This window comes from Phocoena phocoena, chromosome X (genome assembly GCF_963924675.1).
Source record: "Phocoena phocoena chromosome X, mPhoPho1.1, whole genome shotgun sequence".
In the NCBI taxonomy this organism is placed as follows: Eukaryota; Metazoa; Chordata; class Mammalia; order Artiodactyla; family Phocoenidae; genus Phocoena; species Phocoena phocoena.
Window position 1 is genome coordinate 64249693 of NC_089240.1, and position 19596 is coordinate 64269288.

Consider the following 19596-nt stretch of genomic DNA (forward strand, 5'->3'; position numbering starts at 1 on the left):
TTTTGATCCCATAAATGGGAAAATTAAAACCAGTACTTTCCCTAATGTTTGGAGACTGTTGAAACTTCTTCCATTGTTTTTTTTTTCCTACTTTGGAAACTAATCTGTTTCACAGTAGTCACATATTATAAATGCCTGATATTATTAGAATTTTTTATGCACCCTCCCAAATATTGCATGAAACACTTTCATTCAAGGGAACACAATTTGAAAATGATCAATTTAACTATTGTAATTTTTTCTAGTTGTCTCCTAGATTCTCACTGAGGCCTAAATTATTATAGTTTCATAGAATTGAAATAGATGAGTCCTCAGAATCCAAGTGTTTTCTTGTTTCTCTCAATCTATCACCAATACAGATAGTGGTTTCCTAGTCTTAAAGATATCCATGGCTGGTGATTTCACAAACTCCTTCAATAGACTATCTTATTCTTAATTTACATTTATCACTACAAGTCCTTTTTAAAGATCACCCTGAATCTCTCTTTTGTAATGGAAGGTTATTTGCTCCTCTTTTTGCCCTCTTCTTGCCTTATTGGCATTTCTACTTTCCTCTGTTTTTAGCCTTTGTGAAGTAACCAGTATTCTTACCTTCTGGTTTGGCTGTTGTGGGAGTGTAAAAATAGACTTCCAGTAGGTCCAGGTAAAGAACACAAAGATGGCATGGTAGAATATGAGGTAGATAACTGAAATTTAAGAAAAAAATCAGTGTTTATATTTTCGTCCATTTCTAAGAGTTCAGTAAGATGTAAATCTCAACAAATCTCTATTTTGTTTTCCTATTACCAAGTATTTTCTAGTATTATTATGAAAGGTTAATTCTTACCCTTTTCCCATGCAGTGACAGAAACAATTTATAATGCCAAATTTGGAACCAGAGACTTTCTGGAAGTCGCGTATTTTAAAAGTTGTCATGTGATTCTGGGAGTAAAGGGGAAATGTCTTTTATGACAATGTGGGGGAAGCTACTGTTGCCAGTTGTCATTCTCTCTGCCACTATGGGTACTGAAAGATAATAATGATAGTATTTGCACAGTGCTATAGAGTTTACAATGTGATTTCATAATATTATCCAATTTTATTTTTTCAACAAGTTTGTGAGATAGGTAACAGGATAAGGACAGTTGATTAACTATCAGGGGTAGTTGATTATCCGAAGTCACACAGCTACTATATAACATAGCCAGGTCTTAAACACAGGACTTCTGACTCTAAATCACAAGTTTTTGTTTCAGTAGCCCCAAAGACTACACACTTTTTTTTAATATTTTTTTTATGTGGACCATTTTTAAAGTCTTTATTGAATTTGTTACAATATTACTTCTGTTTTTATATTATGGTTTTTTGGCTCCAAGGCATGTGGGATCTTAGCTCCCTGCCCAGGGACCGAACTCACACCGCCTGCATTGGAAAGCAATGGACCGTCAGGGAAGTCCCCAAGACTACACACTTTTGAAATGTGAGTTGTACCTTTGAGACATTTGTGGCTCCCCACCACTTTTGTTTTTATATTCTTTGCCTCCTAGATCGCTCTTCTGATATGGGAAATTTCAGTATTCTTCAAAGAGGTCATTGTAAGACTGAAGGTCATTTTACTGTTTCATTGTGAGTCCTTGCATAGTAAGGTGTGATTACTTCAATCCATCAGGAAGACTCAAGGGAACGATGAGACTCAACACCAAGTTAATAAGGCTGAGTCTCTCACATATTTATGACGGAATCGAAAAAAGCTGGCCCAGTGCTCCCAGCCCTGTGGTATGAGACCTTTTTAATGTGCTTGTTTTGAGTAATTATGAAATCTCATTTTGAAATTCAAGCAGTAGAAAGTAAAAGTAAATGTCGACCACACACATATATCTAACCTCCCCCCTCTTCCTCCTAAGGCATAATACCTATTTTGTGTTTGATGTGTATCATTCCAGATCCTCTATTTGTATATGTTTATATAAGTATATAAACACAGTACACATATGGAATTTTTGTTATATTAAATTTTTTTCACTGTATTTTTGAAAGGTAATACACTCACAAGGTTCAAAATAGTACACAGTTAAAAGTCTCCCTTCTATCACTGTCCCTCAGCCGCCCAGTTCCCCTCCCTGGAAGCCACAATTGTCACAGCGTCATGAGTTTATTCTGTATCCTATCAGATTTTATACATATAAAAGCACCAAAACAGTGTGCTTTTTCACACAAATAGCAGTATTCTGTACACACTGTTCTGCAACCCATTTCTTTTACACCTGCTATAAGTTGGAGATCATTCCACATAATATAACTTGGAGAGGGGGAGCTTCCTCATTCTCCTTTTAAAAAGTGGCATGGGATTCCATTGCATGAAGGTACCAAAATTTATTTAACCAAATTGTCTCTGATAGAAACTTAGTTTTTCCCCTTCTCTTGCTAATACAAATAATGTTGTAATGAAAAGCTTTGTATACATGTCACTGGCATATGTACTAAAAATATGTATAGGATCAATTCCCTGAAGTGGGACTGCTAGATACAAACACAGGCCTTTTGATAGATACTGCCAAATTGCCATTTTAAAAGTTTTATTTACTTTACATTCTCCTCACCAATAAATGAGAGTAACTCTTCTTCCACAGCATAGTCCTTGTGAAATGTTATTAGAATTTTTTATCTTTGGCAAGACTTTTAAATTTTTTCTTTCTGTGTTATCCTTTGCTATGTTTTTGTTTCTTTGATTTTATGAGGTTTATACAGGGAAGATTCCATGACTATCTAAGTTACATGGGACATATAGTAACCTCTGTTCCTTCAGTATGGAATGGGAGTATGGAACTTTTGGCTGCAAAGAAATTAGGACAAAATAATTTTATGTTTACGTTCTCACTGTGCACTTCAAAGACAATAAAGTTCAGCAATTTGGATCACTTGAATGATGAGAACTAAACTCTTACACTTGGTAGTATTTTAAGCATATTTACTTTGCTTTAGTTCCAGTGATTGAGATGGGAAGTGTAGGATTTTAACTTGTTCTAGGTCATAGTACAAATCTATACCTGGCTTAATCATAGAACTAGAAACAGCTGGCTCCCATTTCTGCATTCCATGGTTTCATAGAAGTTATGAATACTTTATAGATGGATGGAAAATGAGGACTCATGAGGTCAAATGATTAAGTCAAAGTCATTCAGTAGATTGGCAGAATAGGGACTATACTATAGATTTCATAAAAATCTAGAGTTGGATGAGAACATAGAGATCATCTAGTTCAACATCCTCATTTTATAGACAGGTAACTGAGGCCTAGAGAGGGTAAGTGACTTGATCAGGGTTACCCAGCAAAGTTACGGAAACACTGGGACCAGAATCCAGGTTTCCTCACCCCCAGTCCAGAGCTCTTTTCCCTAGAGGAGTGGTTCTCAAATTTTAGTGTGCATCAAAATCACTTTGGGAGATTATTAGAAGGCAGATTCCCAAATTCTACACCAAAATATTCTGAATCAGTAGTCTGTGATGGAGTCCAAGAATCTACCAACTTCCCCAGGTAATTCTGAGGCAGAAGAACCATGAGAAATAGGGCCTTAGAGGTTATTGGGTTGTTCAGCTTACCATCCCAAGGAGGAAGCTCCTCTCCAAAATCCTTGACAGGCAATTACCATATCTCTGTCACATTTCATCCTCCAAAATCCTTGACAGGCAATTACCATATCTCTGTCACATTTCATCCCACATTGCATCCTGCAGTGAGTATTATGGCTAGGCTTCGTGAGTCTCAATTTTATGTTTCTCCATATATATATATATATATATATATATATATATATATATATATATATATAGTCTTCCTAAGCTATGGTCCCAAATGTATAGAAGTCCATTCTTTTTCTGTCTTAAAAATGAGCAACATATTTCTCTATAATTACTAATTTTGTACCTAGAATAATCATCCCTATAAACTGCAAGGACACTGAGTCTTTCTTTTTAAGTGTGATGCTCTAGTGAGATTTCAGATAACTAGAGAAATCAAACAGCTTATGAACTGTATCCCTGAACTGCCACTACTCATTGACATTGGAATGAAATTGGAAAACATCTTTTTTAAGCAAACAGGCAAAGTAGAGCCCTTCGCTTATTTGGTAGTAATCACAGTCATGGGGCTTCTGAAGCCGCTGAAGCTGTTTACCACATGAAAGCCAAAAGCCTTTCAAGTGTTCTTTTTTTCCTTCCATAATGTACAAAGGTTTTCAGGAGAAGGAGAAATCAGCCATAAGGAAATGACCAACTGTCAGAAAAATCCACCTCAGCATGCAGTTGTTCTGAATTTTGTCACTGTGTTGCAATGTCAATATCCCATTGTGGGAATAGCTTCTGAAATGAGAATGACTACTTGAGCTTTTTCCCTGAAATAATGACTCATAAACTTCTTGATAAAAATTATGGAATCGAAACCACATGGTGGAAGCAGCATAAGGTTGTTATTAGCAACATCTTTGGTCAGCAGGATGCCTTTCTAGGTATTGCTCCCAGGGACTAATGAGAAGTGAATGATTTTGTGTGTATGTGTGTGCATGTGTATACATGCGTATACATTCTTGTGTGAATAAAAATGAATGCAGCAGATAGACTGCTTTGAATGCAGCAAGATCAGCACCAAAATGGGGAAACTAGGAAAATAATAATGCTTTACTATATATACTCAGACACATAAATGCTAAGGCTGTTGCTGTGGCAATTATCTAGCATACCTTTTTTCTTTAAAAAGCTATTGTTGGAAACTATGCTTAGTTTAAAAAGACACTATTTTCTGTAATATCTTTTATATCAATTGAAAAGCATTTTAGTTGGTAGAAGGGGGTTATGGGGAGATGGGTGCACCTTTCAATTACATACTATAATTCAAATAGGAATATCAGCTGTAGCTTTAGCAATTGAAAGAGTCCTCACTAAAATTCCCATTTTGGCTCAATATAGAAAACCCCAGATTATGATCAGGGGAAAATTGTCAACTAGATAGTCACTTTTCCCTTTGAATGGGATACCTAGTAAAGAGGTCTTGACTCTAATATTTGACTTCACTGCTTTACTTTACTTTCACTGCCTTAAAAGCTCTAACAAAGAGCTGAACCTTGTCTCTCAGCTATTTGAAGGAATGTTTGGAGAGAATGGGGTTAGAGGCCCATAGGTTGTAATCAAGGAGCTAGGGATAATTCACAAGAATATAAGATTGGCTCAAGAGTTGTTTCTATGATTTAGCCACCCCTAGGAGAATACAAGATTTTCTAAATAGTTGTTTCTAAGGTTTAGCCAGCTACCCCCAGGAGTCTCGGTGAGATCAAATTCTAGAGCCAAAACATGGCATCATGTTTTGAAAGAGCATGGTTTTCCTTATTGATACCAACTTCAAAAGTTAGGGTTGTCTCCAAGTATACTAATTTCCCCTAGTTACCCATCAGATATCTACCACTCATCAATTTATATAAACTTTTATGAAGCTGATTATGTCTTCAGTCTATACCAATTCTGGGGGGTGGTAAGTCTCATAAGTTTGTCAGCCACTGTGCAAAAGCAGGGCTTCATTTTAGTTGCCTTAAACTATTTTTCACTTTCAAAGTGTTTTCTAGTCCTGTGTATTGGAGTTTGGTTAACAACACAAAGCTAACAAGATATATAGCCTTCGTATGTTTACAATCTTGGATTATAGCCCCTTTCAGTTTTTGTTTTTCCATGCTGAAGAGGCCTCTCTTTTTGGTCCGCTTTGGATATATATATATATATATATATATATATATATATATATATATACATATATACATACATACATACACACACACACACATAAACGACAACCACCTTGTCAGGTTGTGAGAACTAATTGACTTGAATACGGAAGTATCTCACATACTCTAAGGACTTAATTAACATCAGCTTTCTTCCTCTCCCATCCTTCCTCTTAAATCTTAGTGATCTGTTTTCTGACGTATGGTGGTAAAAATTACACAGACTTCAGGGACAGACACACCATGGTTTTGTTCAAAAAGAGGAAAATGGTTTGTTTCCAGTCCTCTTCTTGATAATATCTACTTAACATTTCATTGATTCATTCATCTTGGGGATAAAGAAGTACACAGAGCAACATTCATTGGGGAATTATCTTTGTCTACTTTCCTGGTTTAAAATGGATAGTTGAGATGTCATCATTCTGTATGTATCATATGGATTAAGTATAGCCCAATGCCCCCATGTTGTCAGGCATATTCACAGAGGACACTGAAGCAGAACAGAGACACTTTACTGTCTTTATGGTGGCTAGGGATTTGTGAGCCAATTTTTCACTGGCTGGGGAAGTGGTAGGGTTTGTCAAAATCCCAGCTTGGTTCCCTCAGAATCTATTTCCTTTTGTTTATACAACCAATAAGAGCTCTACCTCATTAATATGATGTTGACTTGATTTATCTTAGTATTATACAATTTTAGATTAGAAAGAGCCCTTGGATGTCATTTGGTCCAGCAGTCTCCATGATGAATAAATCTGCTTTGCATTATCCCTAACAATTGGTCACCCAACTTTCATTTGAACACCTGAAGTCACGGGAAACTTATCAACTCTCGGGCAGTCCATTCTATCGCTGGATAACTCTGATTGTTAGACATATCTTTGTCATATTAAACAGAAATATGCTTCCTGGTAATGCCCTCCTGTTGATCCTAATTTTTTCCCATGGAGAGGAATCATATTTTCTTAAAAACATAGAGACTTGTATCTAGACATTTAAAGATCTCTTACAACTCAATAATAAGACAAACAATTCAAAAAAATTTGGCAGAAGACTTGGACACTTCATAAAAGAAGATATACAGACAGCAAACAAGCACATGAAAAGATGGTTATCATTAGTCATTACAGAGGGTAAATTAAAACCATAGGAGATACCACTTCACACACAAAAAACCTGACAACACTAAGTGACAGTGAAGATACAGAGCCACTGGACTTCTCATATCACTGATGGAGATATAAAATGGTAGGACTGCTTTGGAAAACAGTTTGGCAGTTTCTTATAAAGATAAACATAAAACTACCACAGAACCCAGCAATCCTACTCCTAGGTATTTACCCAAAAGAAATAAAAACACACATTTCCACAAAGGCCTGTACATGTATATTCTTATCAATTTTATTTATAATAGCCAAAAACTGAAAACAACCCAAATGCTCATCAGCTGATGAATGAATAAGCAAACTGTAGTACATTTATTATATAGAACACTACTCAGCAATAAAAAGGAACAAACTACTCATACATACACTGACAAGGATGAATCTTAAATGCATACTGCTAAATAAAGAAGCCAGATACAAAAAGCTATGCATTGTAATATTCAATTTATATGACATTCTGAAAAAGGTAAAACTATAGGGACAGAAAACTGATTATTGGTTGCCAGGGTGGAAAGTCAGAGAACTCTGGGGAAAGGCGATATTTTGAGGGTAACATAAATATTCTATATCTTGATGGTAGTGGTGTTTACATCATTGTATACATCTGTCAAAACTCAACAACCTGTACACTAATAAGGTGTGATTCTTATTGTATGTAAATCATATCTCAATAAACCTGACAAAAACAAAAAACAAAGAGATTTTAAAATGGGCCTTTTCCAAGGTAAAGTGATGCAGCCACAAGTCAAGGAACAAAGGCAGTCACTGGAAGCTGGAAAAGATAAGATTTGGAATCTCCTCTTGAGCCTCTGGAGGGAGCATGGCCTGCCGATGCCTTGATTTCAGACTTTTGCCCTCCAGGTCCATGAAAGTATAAATTTCTGTTGGTTTATGTCACTATGCTTATGGTAATTAGTAATGGCAGCCCTAGCAAACTAATATACTCGCTATACTCAGTTTTCTCATCTGTAAATGGGCATATGATAATACTTACTTTATAGGGCTGTAAATGAGAATTAAATGAATCAATATACCTAAGGCACATTAGAGCAGTAGCTGGCACACATTAAGTGCACTTGAAGTAGTATTTATTATGACTCTTTAACAGTTAAGTGACCTTAGTTATCTTTAGCCTCCAGTCCCTTCACCTGTTAACTGATAATAATCAAAATATTTAGTTTAACACCCAAAGAAAATAAATAAGTAAATAAGAAAATAAATAAATAAGAGATTACATGGGCCTTTTCCTTTGATGTCTTTTCATCATAGATTTTCTAAAAGTTAGCTATTTATTCTTACTTCCAGTGTAATATTCTTATTTTCCTCATAGCCACATTTAAATGTGTTAGAAGTTATAGGCTGTATGACTGAAAACAGTGTTGACAGCTACACAGCTAGGGTAGGAAGCAAAATCATGTCTCTGAAACCTAGCATTGGCTGAACTCTGGATGATCTTTCCTCACACACATAGACCTCACCATTTTGGCTCCATACATGCCTGCACCAAATGGTAGCCAGATACAAGTGGGGGCTGCAGGAGACATATTGGGAAGGGCACAGGAGCATGGAAGTTCCAGCCCAGCCAACTGGGGAGGAGCAAATTGAAGCTTGGGAGAGTCATATCTTTGAAATGGTACATCTAGATGTAGCTATAGCAAAAGAGACTTGTCAAAATGTAAGGGAGGAAAATCACTTTTTAAAACATTTATCAAGCGGTGTGTACTATACACACCACTGAATCTTGCTTCATCCTTAACCTCTGCAGTGACTACAAAGGACTTACACTTTCTATTTTATCCACTTCTATACTGTTTGCATTTTATGAGGTTCTATTACCTTTATCATCAAGAAAAACAATAAAGTTTTGTTTTCTAAGTTCATCATTGAGGAATGGTTAAATAAATCATAGTATCAATATATCCATACCATGGAATAATTTGAGGTCATTAAAAAAATGAAATATGTTTGTATATACTAATATGGAAAGACATCTATGATATATTATTAAGTGAAAAAAGTAAATCATAGGAAAATATGCCCAGTGTCATCCAGATTAAAAAACAACCAATCCTAAACAAATTATACAAATCCATAATCATATGTTTATATGTAAATACAGAGAGAAAGATCTAAAAGGATACAAATCAAACCAAATATACTAGTTATCTGTGAATAGACATTGATAGGGGAGGGGGGAGTGTGAGGAGGACTTTATTTTTTATCTTACATATTTTTGTTTAGTTTGAATTTTCAATAAGCATTATTTTTGTAACAAAATTATATTGATATAAATCAGCAAATTGATACTAATTATTATAATTATATATAATTATTATAATTACACTAATATTAACATCAACATAATATTCTTTTAGAAGTGGGTTAGCCCATAAAGAGAGCTTTTGTCTGGTTCCCAAATCCTCATTATAAAGTAATTTCACAATAATAAATATAAAATAGTGTATTATACCCATGCACTTATGGTCAATTAATCTACAACAAAGGAGGCCAGAATATGTAAAAGAATGAAATTAGAACATTCTCTAACAGCATACACAAAAATAAACTCAAAATGGATTAAAGACCTAAATGTAAAGCTGGATACCATAAAACTCCTAGAGCAAAAAAAAAAGGCAAAGCACTCTCTGACATAAATCGCAGCAATATCTTTTTGGATCCGTCTCCTAGAGTAATGGAAATAAAATCAAAAATAAACGGACCTAATTAAACTTAAAAGCTTTTTCACAGCAAAGGAAACCATAAACAAAATAAGAAGTTAACTTACAGAATGGAGAAGATATTTGCAAACAATGCCACCAACAAGAGATTAATCTCCAAAACATAGACACAGCTCATAAAGCTCAATATAAAAAGAAAAAACCAATCAAAAGACGGGCAGAAGATCTAAATAGATATTTCTCCAAAGAAGTCATATAGATGGCCAAAAGGCACATGAAAAGATGCATAACGTCACTAATTAGAGAAATGCAAATCAAAACTACAATGAGGTATCACACACCAGTCAGAATGGCCATCATCGAAAAGTTTACGAAAATAAATGTTAGAGAGGGTGTGGAGAAAAAGGAACCCTCCTACATTGTTGGTGGGAATGTAAATTGGTACAGCCACTATGGAGAACAGTATGGAGGTTCCTTAAAAAACTAAAATTAGAGATACCATATGATCCTGCAATCCCACTCCTGGGCATATATCCAGAGAAAACTCTAATTTGAAAAGATACATGCACCCCAACATTCATAGCAGCACTATTTACAATAGCCAAGACATGGAAGCAACCTAAGTGTCCATTGACAGATGAATGGATAAAGAAGATGTGGTATATATACACAATGGAATACTCAGCCATAAAAAAGAATGAAATAATGCCATTTGCAGCAACATGAATGGACCTAGAGATTATCATACTAAGTGAAGTAAGCCAGACAAATATTATATGATATTGCTTATATGTGGAATCTAAAAAAATTGATACACTTGAACTTATTTACAAAACAGAAATAGACTCACAGACATAGAAAACAAACTTATGGTTACCAAAGGGGAAAGGGTGGAAGGGATAAATTAGGAGTTTGGGATTCAAATACACACACTACTATATATAAAATAGGTAACCAACAAGGACCTACTGTATAGCACAGGGAACTATACTAAATATCTTGTAATAACTTATAATGGAAGAGAATGTAAAAAAAAGTATATATATATATATGTGTGTGTGTGTGTGTGTATAACTGAATCTCTTTGCTGTACACTTGAAACTAACACAACATTGTAAACCAACTATATTTCAATAAAAAAAGAATATAAAATGGAGAAAAGACAGTCTCTTCAATAAGTGGGCCTAGGACAGCTGGACGGCTACATGCGAAAGAATGAAATTAGAACATTTTCTCACACCATATACAAAAATAAACTCAAAATGAATTAGGTGAATAAACTCACCTAAATGTGACTGGCAACCATAAAACTCCTAGAAGAGAATGTAGGCAGAACACTCTGACATAAATCATAGTAATATTTTTTTGGATCTGTCTCCTAAGGCAAAGGAAACAAAAGCAAAAATAAACAAATGGGACCTAATTTAAATTATAAGCTTTGCACAGCAAATGAAACCATCAACAAAATGAAAAGACAGCCTACTGAATGGGAGAAAATATTTGCAAATGATAAGGGGTTAATATCCAAAATACATAAACAGCTCATACAACTCAATATCAAAAAAACAAACAATTAAAAAATAGGCAGAAGACCTGAATATTCATTTTCCTAAAGAAGACATACAGATGGCCAACAGGCACATGAAAAGATGTTCAACATTGTTAATCATCAGAGAAATTCAAATCAAAACCATAATGTCACCTCACAACTGTCAGAATGGCTATCATCAAAACGAACACAAATAACAAATGTTGGTGAAGATGTGGAGAAAAGGGAACCCTCATACACTGTTGGTGGGAATGTAAATTGGTGCATCCACTGTGGAAAACAGTATGGAGGTTTCTCAGAAAACTAAAAATAGAACTACCATATGATTCGGCAATTCCACTCCTGGGTATATATCCAAAGAAAACAGAAATACTAATTCAAAAAGATACAGGCACCCCAATATTCATAGCAGCATTATTTACAATAGTCAAGATATGGAAGCAACCTAAGTATCCATCAACAGACGAACAGATATAGATGTGGTATATATACACACACACACACACACACACACACACACACACACACACACACACACAATGGAATACTACTCAGCCATAAAAAAAGAATGAAATTTTGCCATTTGCAACAACATGGATGGACCTGGAGGGTATTATGCGTAGTGAAATAAGTCAGACAGAGAAAAACAGATACTGTATGTTATCACTTATATGTGGAATCTAAAAAATAAAACAAACTAGTGAATATAGCAAAAAAGAAACAGACTCACAGGTATAGAGAACAATCTAGTGGTTACCAGTAGGGAGAGGGAAGGGGGAAGGGGCAAGATAGGGGTAGAGGATAAAGCGGCACAAACTACTATGTATAAAATAAATAAGCAACAAGGATATATTGTATAGCTAGCACAGAGAATAACTGAACTATAAACTGAGCATAATCTATAAAATTTTGAATCACTCTGTTGTACACCTGGCACTAATATAATATTGTAAATCAACTATACTGTAATTTAAAAAAAAGGAAAATAAGAACAACAACAACAAAATAAATTGAAGATTCCCTATACAGTATGGAGGTGAATATAAAAGATCATATTGTGGCCCAAACTTTTTCCTCCCAATGCCCTCTCACCCTGATGGTGTCTAATATACCACCAATAAATTAAGGTTAGTATAATAAAAAAACTGACACAAAGCAGAGTTTTCAAGTGGAAACCTGAATAAGTTCTTTTATTAGTTTGCTAGGGCTGCCATGAAAAGTACTATAGACTAAGTGGCTTAAACAACAGAAATTTTCTTTCTCACAATTTTGGAGGTTGGAAGTCCAAGATCAAGGTGTTGACAAGGTTGTTTCTTCTGAGGCCTCTCCTCTTGGTTTGTAGATGGTGATCTTCTCCCTGTCTCTTCACATGGTCTTCTCTCTGTGTGTGTCTTTTTCCTAATCTCCTCTTCTTATAAGGACACCAGTAATATTGATTAGGGCCCACCCTAGTGACCTCATTTTCATTTAATTACCTCTTTAAAGACCCTACCTCCAAATATGGTCACATCCTAAGTCACTGGAGGTTAGGATTTCAACATATGAATTTTGAGGGGACACAATTCAGCCCATAACAGTTCTATTATTTAGGAATTGCACCTATTTCTAAAATGGTAAATAATTACAATCATTTTTAACTTTAAATGGGAAACTAGAGAATTTAGTATGCAAACCATTCAAAATACAAATGAATTCTCAGATAATGAGTTAAATGTTTGCTTAAAATGATTGATGGCCCTTTTTGAAGATGAACAACTGTGGTCAATACATTACTCTTGATTATATGTGGATTGCCTGACAGATTGTGCCTAATCTCATTTTTAAATTCATCCCTTAGCCTTACCAATCCTTGGACTCTACCAAATTCTTAACCTCTAGTTTATCCCATAGCCTCACTTTAGGAGTAGAGGAGGGAAGACCTTCTACTCAAGATCTTCAAAATACAGACAGTAAGATGCTGAATGAGATCATCCATGCAAAACACTCTTATGAAAGCAAATACTGTGTTTTCTTGTACGGGCTATGGAAGAACAGATGGACTCATGTCTTAAAGAATTTCTGAGTCCTGTATAATCAAGGATGACATAATATATAATATTCTGGACTGTGGTTCAGATGATCTGAGCTTTAGTCCTTTCTGTGCACTAGAATCAGCATGACTAGGTCAAAATATTTTACTTCTTTGGGTCTCAGTTGTTCTACTTACAAAATATGAGTGCAAGGATTTTGACAATATATTTACAAGGGTAGTAGTCGGAATTATAGTCCTGAAATATGTTATCCTTCTTAGAAGAAAGATATTTTAGGTCCTTTCCAATGTTAATAACAATAGTATCTATTACTACTTATTTTGTACTTATCATATGCCATGCACTATGCCAAGAGACTTACATACATCATTTCATTTAGTGCTTTAAACCATGAAAGGTAAGTATTGCTATTCCAATTTTACAGAGGAAGAAAGTGAAACTTAGCTTAAGTTCCCCAAGGTCATATATATAGTAAGTGGCAAAGTCAATATTTGATCCCTGGTACATCTAACACCAAAGTCTGCTAATTTGCTACTTAACAGTGCATTAGAGATTGAAATCTCTTATCAGGAACTGTATTAGTTTCCTAGGGCTGTCATAAAAAATTATCACAAACTGGGTGGCTTAAAACAACATAAATTTATTCTCTTACAGTTTTGGAGGCAAGAAGTCTGAAATTAAAGTATAGGCAAGGCCATGTTCTCTCTGAAGGCTCCAGGGGAGGATGCTTCCTTGTCTCTTCCTAGCTTCTGGCCATTTCTGGTAATCCTTGGTGTTCCTTTGTGGCAACAAAACTCTTATCTCTGCTTCTGTCTTCACATGGCTGTCTTCTCTCTGTGTGTATCTGTGTATCCAAATTTCCCTCTTCTTATAAGGACACCAGCCATAAGGCCCACCCTAATCCAATGTGACCTCATCTTAACTTGATTGCATCTGCAAAGATCCTATTTTTAAATAAATTCACATTCACAGGTTTTGGGTAGACATGAATTTTGGAGGGACACTCTTCAACCCAGTAGAGGAACCATTAAGCAGACAAGAAATGGAAAAACTTTTGCAGTATGTCTGACTATGGTTTTCCTAAGCTGTGAATAATGAATAAAAGGTTACGTGAATTGAGGCTTTCATTTCTTTGTCCCTTATATTTTCTTTGCTATGCCAAATAATGTTCCTACTGGCAGTCATGTTGTACTGTATTCTAAGTTAGTAGTGTAGTATAATTTGAAAGAAGTCACAGATTCACATGGTTAGAACTGTGGTTATTCACATGGTTAGATACTCATTAGGCCTGTTGGTCTGCTTCTAGGCAAGGCTCACTGATTCATGCCAGATAGTTGGGTCCCTGATACTTTCTGAATAGCTTTCATGGCATCTCCTAGTAACCTGCCCTAGTGTTCAGAAGTTCTTTTCAAGTCTAACTTTCAAACTTCTGGCTACAATTGAATCTAATTTTAGTTTATGGATTCTACTGTCTTGAGAATCCTGACATAAAATGTTACAATGAGATTGTTAATACTTAACATTTACAAAGCAATTTAATGCTGCATATTTTACTCCTATATACTTTTACTCCTGCTAGCTTACAGTAAATCTGTAAGATGTTATTAAACTAGCCTTATTTTACAGAAATTGAAGTTCAGAGAAGTTGAGTTACTTACCAAAGGTCATAGAGCTAGTAAATGATAGAGCTGGAACTCCAACCCACATCTTCTGTCCCTAAATCCTGTGCTTTGTCCTATTATACCCCACTTCAGAATAAAGAAGCAAAGTCTAATCTTATTTTTTTAGTGTTATGATAAATTTAAGAGCTATCAGGAGAGAAGTGCTTTGGAATTACAGAATTCTAGAGTCAGAGGGACCTTAAAATTGTACATTGTGGTAACAGTTTCCTAAAGAGATCAAATTCTGGTAACTGGATTGATGCTATTAGAAAGGCTTTGAACTGAGTTTGGCTTACAAATGACACTCTATCTACACTGGTGTGGTTAAGTTCATTGACAACACACAAGAAATGAAAATATACTACTTTGGACACTAGAAAAATGATCATTTGAGCATCAATTTTCTGAGTAAGGAGGTCAACTAAGCAAATGAAATGAGGGAGTTGTAGACTAAAAAGTAAAAAGAACAAGTATAGGTTTGCTTAACAGCATGGACTTTGAAGTCAGGTAGTTCTGGGTTTGCATCCTACCATTTACTAGCTAGATGACCTGGGATTAAGTTACTTAACCTCTCTAAACTTCAGTTTCCTTCTCAATAAAATGGATATAAGAATGTCTACATCATTGTGTTGACGTAAATATTGAAAGATTATACACACACACACACACACACACACACACACACACACAATACTTAGCAGGGTACTCTGCACAATAAGTTGTAGTTTCCAATAATAATAACAATATTATTGTCATTTTTTCTATTATGGTGGAACATCATCTAAGCCCCCACCCAACTTATCTTGAAAGGTTATTGTAGAAAATGACATTTATTTGTAAATATTTATATATGTATACAGAAAATGATCTCTGACTTTAAGAACCATCCATAACAATAAGAGGCAACTCAAGACTTGCTCTAAGGCTGTAACAAAAGTAGCAAACATTTATTAAGTCATCAGTATGTGCTTTATTCACCACTGTTCTAAGGGCTTTACATGCATACCTCATTAAATTTTCATAATAACTCTATGAAATAGGTATTATTATTATTTCTATTCTACATATGAATAAAGTGAGCACAAAGAGGTCAAATAATTTACTATGAGGTAGTGGAGCCAGGATTTGAATTTAGACAGTTCTCATACTTTTAACTACAGTGCTCTACTATCTTCCCACCACTCTGCTCTATTGCCTCTACAGCCAACACCTCTGTTAAATGAGTAATAGCAAACTTCAGCTTTAAAACAGCATAATATGAAAGTTATGTAGTTAATGAATTACAACAATTCCCATGAAGTGAGAATTAAAAGTGGCTATATGAATACTTATGGTTATACCTGATAAAATAATGTGAAACTAAAGGTTTGTTAAGACACATGTTTAGCTTACACATTTTTTAATGAAGAATGCCTCAGTCTGTTTAGAATGCAGATCAAGCCAAGATGGGGGTGAGAAGTGAAGAGTAGTATAGTAAATATATTGGAACTGTGATGGTGAAGGACTTAGCCTTTAAAAGCCCCACTGTGGGACCCTTACTCCATGCCTTGAAGAGGGAATGAACTGGGCAGAAAGGCAAGGTACCTAGGACAATAGTGATGAACCAAGAGAAAGCCTAGGGTTAGTATGGCAAACAAACAGAGTGGCTACCTGTGCCCTTTTCTATCATAAATCCTGGTAACTTCAAATTCCTGTCCTACAGCCAGAGGAGCTACTTAAAATATGTTCTGCTCTATCTCTGGGTAAGCTTCCTAAAAACCATTATCCTAAACTTTCCACTAACCTCAGTGTATTCCTGGGAAAGTTGCTCAATTTATAGGCTTTAATGTAATTCACTTTTAGACAGAAAGAGGGATACAGTCCTGACCAAAACAATTTATAATACCCGCTTACCTTTTTCTGCTGGGCTCAAAACAGTCACTGTGAAAAGAGAAGGAAAGGTCAAGATTAGTGATACTTAGAAACATTATTTTTCTAATGCATTTTTCCATAGCATCATTTTTAGTAATTTATTCAATGATACTTTAGGAAACCACCAGCCTGCTAACATAACAGAAGGCAAGGACGATTAAATTCTATCTTTTGCTACCTTCCTTCATTTTAAACCTTGAGTAAGAATTTCTACTCATTCAACAAATACAAGGATAATCTGACTTTTAAAAAGCCAACAAATGGGAAACACTCAAGCTATATAACATGGCAATAAGAACTTAAAAGATGATAAATTAGGAGATGACTATTCATTTTCCCAAAGTATTCACTGTAGAACATCTTTAAAAACCAAGTTTCTCTTGTATATTTAGAGGCAATATAGTGTAGAGGTTGCATGCCAGCTCTGATGTCAGATTTTCTGGGTTAGAAGCCCAGTTGCACTATTTTGTGACCCTGGGTAAGTTCCTTAACTTCCATAACATTGCCTACCTCACAAGGTTACTTGAGAATTAGATGAGTTAATGTATGTAAATGCTGTCTAGCATAGTATCTAGCACAAGGCAAATAATGAATATTAATTATTACATTTGAATGAAGATTTCATAAAATATTAGAACTGGAAGGGACTTTAGCGATTATCTGGTTTATCTGTCTCATTTACAGATGGGAAAAATGGACTAGAGTAGGATCATATGATTTGCCCAAGGTCACAGAACAAGTTAGTGGTGGAGTTGGTACTATATTCCAGTCTCCAGGACTTCTTGCATGTATTATGTCTACCTTCTCCAATCATTCCTTGTTGGCTTACTGTGATATATATGTAACTTCTGTTCAGAACGTCATTTGTACAAAATGGGGCCTACCTGTCTTTACTCACCACCAACATCTGTGTGCATCTGTACTAGGTGCTAAGGTAAAGTGAAATTATAAGGCATAGATCTCAATCTTGAGAAGCTATTAAATTAAAGTGGTTTTCATACACATTGTTAAGCTTTTAAGGATCAGAAAAGGGGAAAAATCCAAACAGAGAATGAGACTATACTCTAGGGGTTATTTCCTCAGTTTCTTTATTAGTCATAACTTCTCCTCTTTATTTGCAGGTCTATTTTTGTTGAGTCTTTAAAAAATGCTCCTTGTAAGGATCTTTTGAATGGACTTTGTTAAAACTGTTCCATTTTGTCTGTGCTAAAAATCCGACCAGATGATGTCCTCTTTTTCTAATACACTGGCCTGGAGATTGATACCAATTTCTTTGTTTTTTCTTTTCAGTTAGAGAATCCTGGTTAAGAATGATTGACAGAAGCACATCCTCTACTTTGACAAATGGAAGTGGAAACAAGAAGTCTTGATGGGTCAACCTGGGACTTCATGATTTTGCACATACATGTTGTGTGACTACATCAGTCCCACTAGGCCCTGAATTGGGTTAATAACATCTCTTTAAAATGGGACTAGAGAGAGCACAGTTGCTTGGAGAACAATATTAATAAAGAGTAGCTGACAAATTGCTGTTTGGTATATCTCCTTCTACCTCTATCAATGAACAATTACTGCGAAACAAAAAGTGGAGATCCTAACTCTCATTTGATTGGCTACTTGCTACAGCATTTGTGGGTGAGGGAAGGAGAACATCCGGTGCTTTGCAGATATTGGAATGAGACAATGTATATACAGAAAAATGAGTGGGGACCTGTGAAGTCTCTAGGTGGGGGATAGCTGTTTTTAAGTAATTTTAGGACCATCATGTGCAAGTGGGATTGGTTTATATGATCCAAGAACAGAGGGCAGAAATAGAATCAATGAGTAAAAGCTGCAGGTCAGCACATTTCAGTTCAATAAAAGAGAAGATGATGATGATGATAACGATGAGCAGCCAGACTGGCAGCATTGGGAAGGAGTAAGTTTCCCATTATAAACACTTGGAAATGTCCTGTAGGACATTTAGACATTAGTTAGGTATTGGACTTGACTTTTAAAGTATTTTCACTCCTAAAATCTGTACGGAGTCAATAAGTCTAAGGGAAAAATATTTTCTTGTAAAATTCCCTGTTAGAAGTTACATACTTCTGAGAAAAAACAAAGGTGGTCTTTATTCTAAAACATTGTGGCACTTATCTTGGTAGTTCTGCCTTTCCTTTATTTTTCTAATATTGCCTTTTGCGTTATTAAAGGAAAAGACTAAGATACTTCAGTCATATTTAAAATGAAAATGACTAAACTTTCCCAAAATGAATCCTTTATCATGAATCTCTTGGGGAAATGTACACTTAGTCATACTATGGGTAATTTGTCATGCATGATTATAGAGTGATGTGGTGATATGTGTAATTATACACCTGCTCTGTTCCTTCAAATTTTAGCTCACTACCCGGCAAGTTAAGTGACTGGGGTTATCATCAAATAGCTTTTTTTACTCTCTCCTCTTTTCTTTTACCTGTTTACTGATTCTTTGCAACCAAGTATGGAGAAAAGGTATGGAAGGGTAGAAAATATGCAAGGGCTTTTCATAAAAGACAACTAGTTTCAAACAAAAGCATATATCATGACTTCCTTTAAATAGACACATTTTAGAATTCACAGAAGGGTACTGGTAGAATAAACCTAATTTGGGACTATATGTGGATGGTCAACAATGTTAGTCCAAGGACATGGAAGAAATTCTACAACGGTGCTGTCCAAAAGAAATATAATACAAACCATGTAATTTAAATGTTCCAGTAGGAACATTTTTTAAAATTAAAAATAATAATAAAAAAGTGGAGTTGACTTTAATAATATATTTTATTTAATCCAATATATCAAAAATATCATTTCAACATGTTATCTACACAGATTA

General features: G+C 35.1%; 1 protein-coding gene across 1 annotated transcript in view; it reads right to left on the minus strand.

Annotated features, from left to right (window-relative positions):
* The window catches only part of ZDHHC15 (zinc finger DHHC-type palmitoyltransferase 15), a 60624-nt gene that overhangs the window by 33563 nt on the left and 7465 nt on the right, over window positions 1-19596 (minus strand). The window contains exon 2 of the mRNA XM_065901022.1: window positions 592-686. Within this exon, the coding sequence (XP_065757094.1) occupies window positions 592-686 (95 nt within the window). The remainder of the gene's footprint in view (window positions 1-591; window positions 687-19596) is intronic.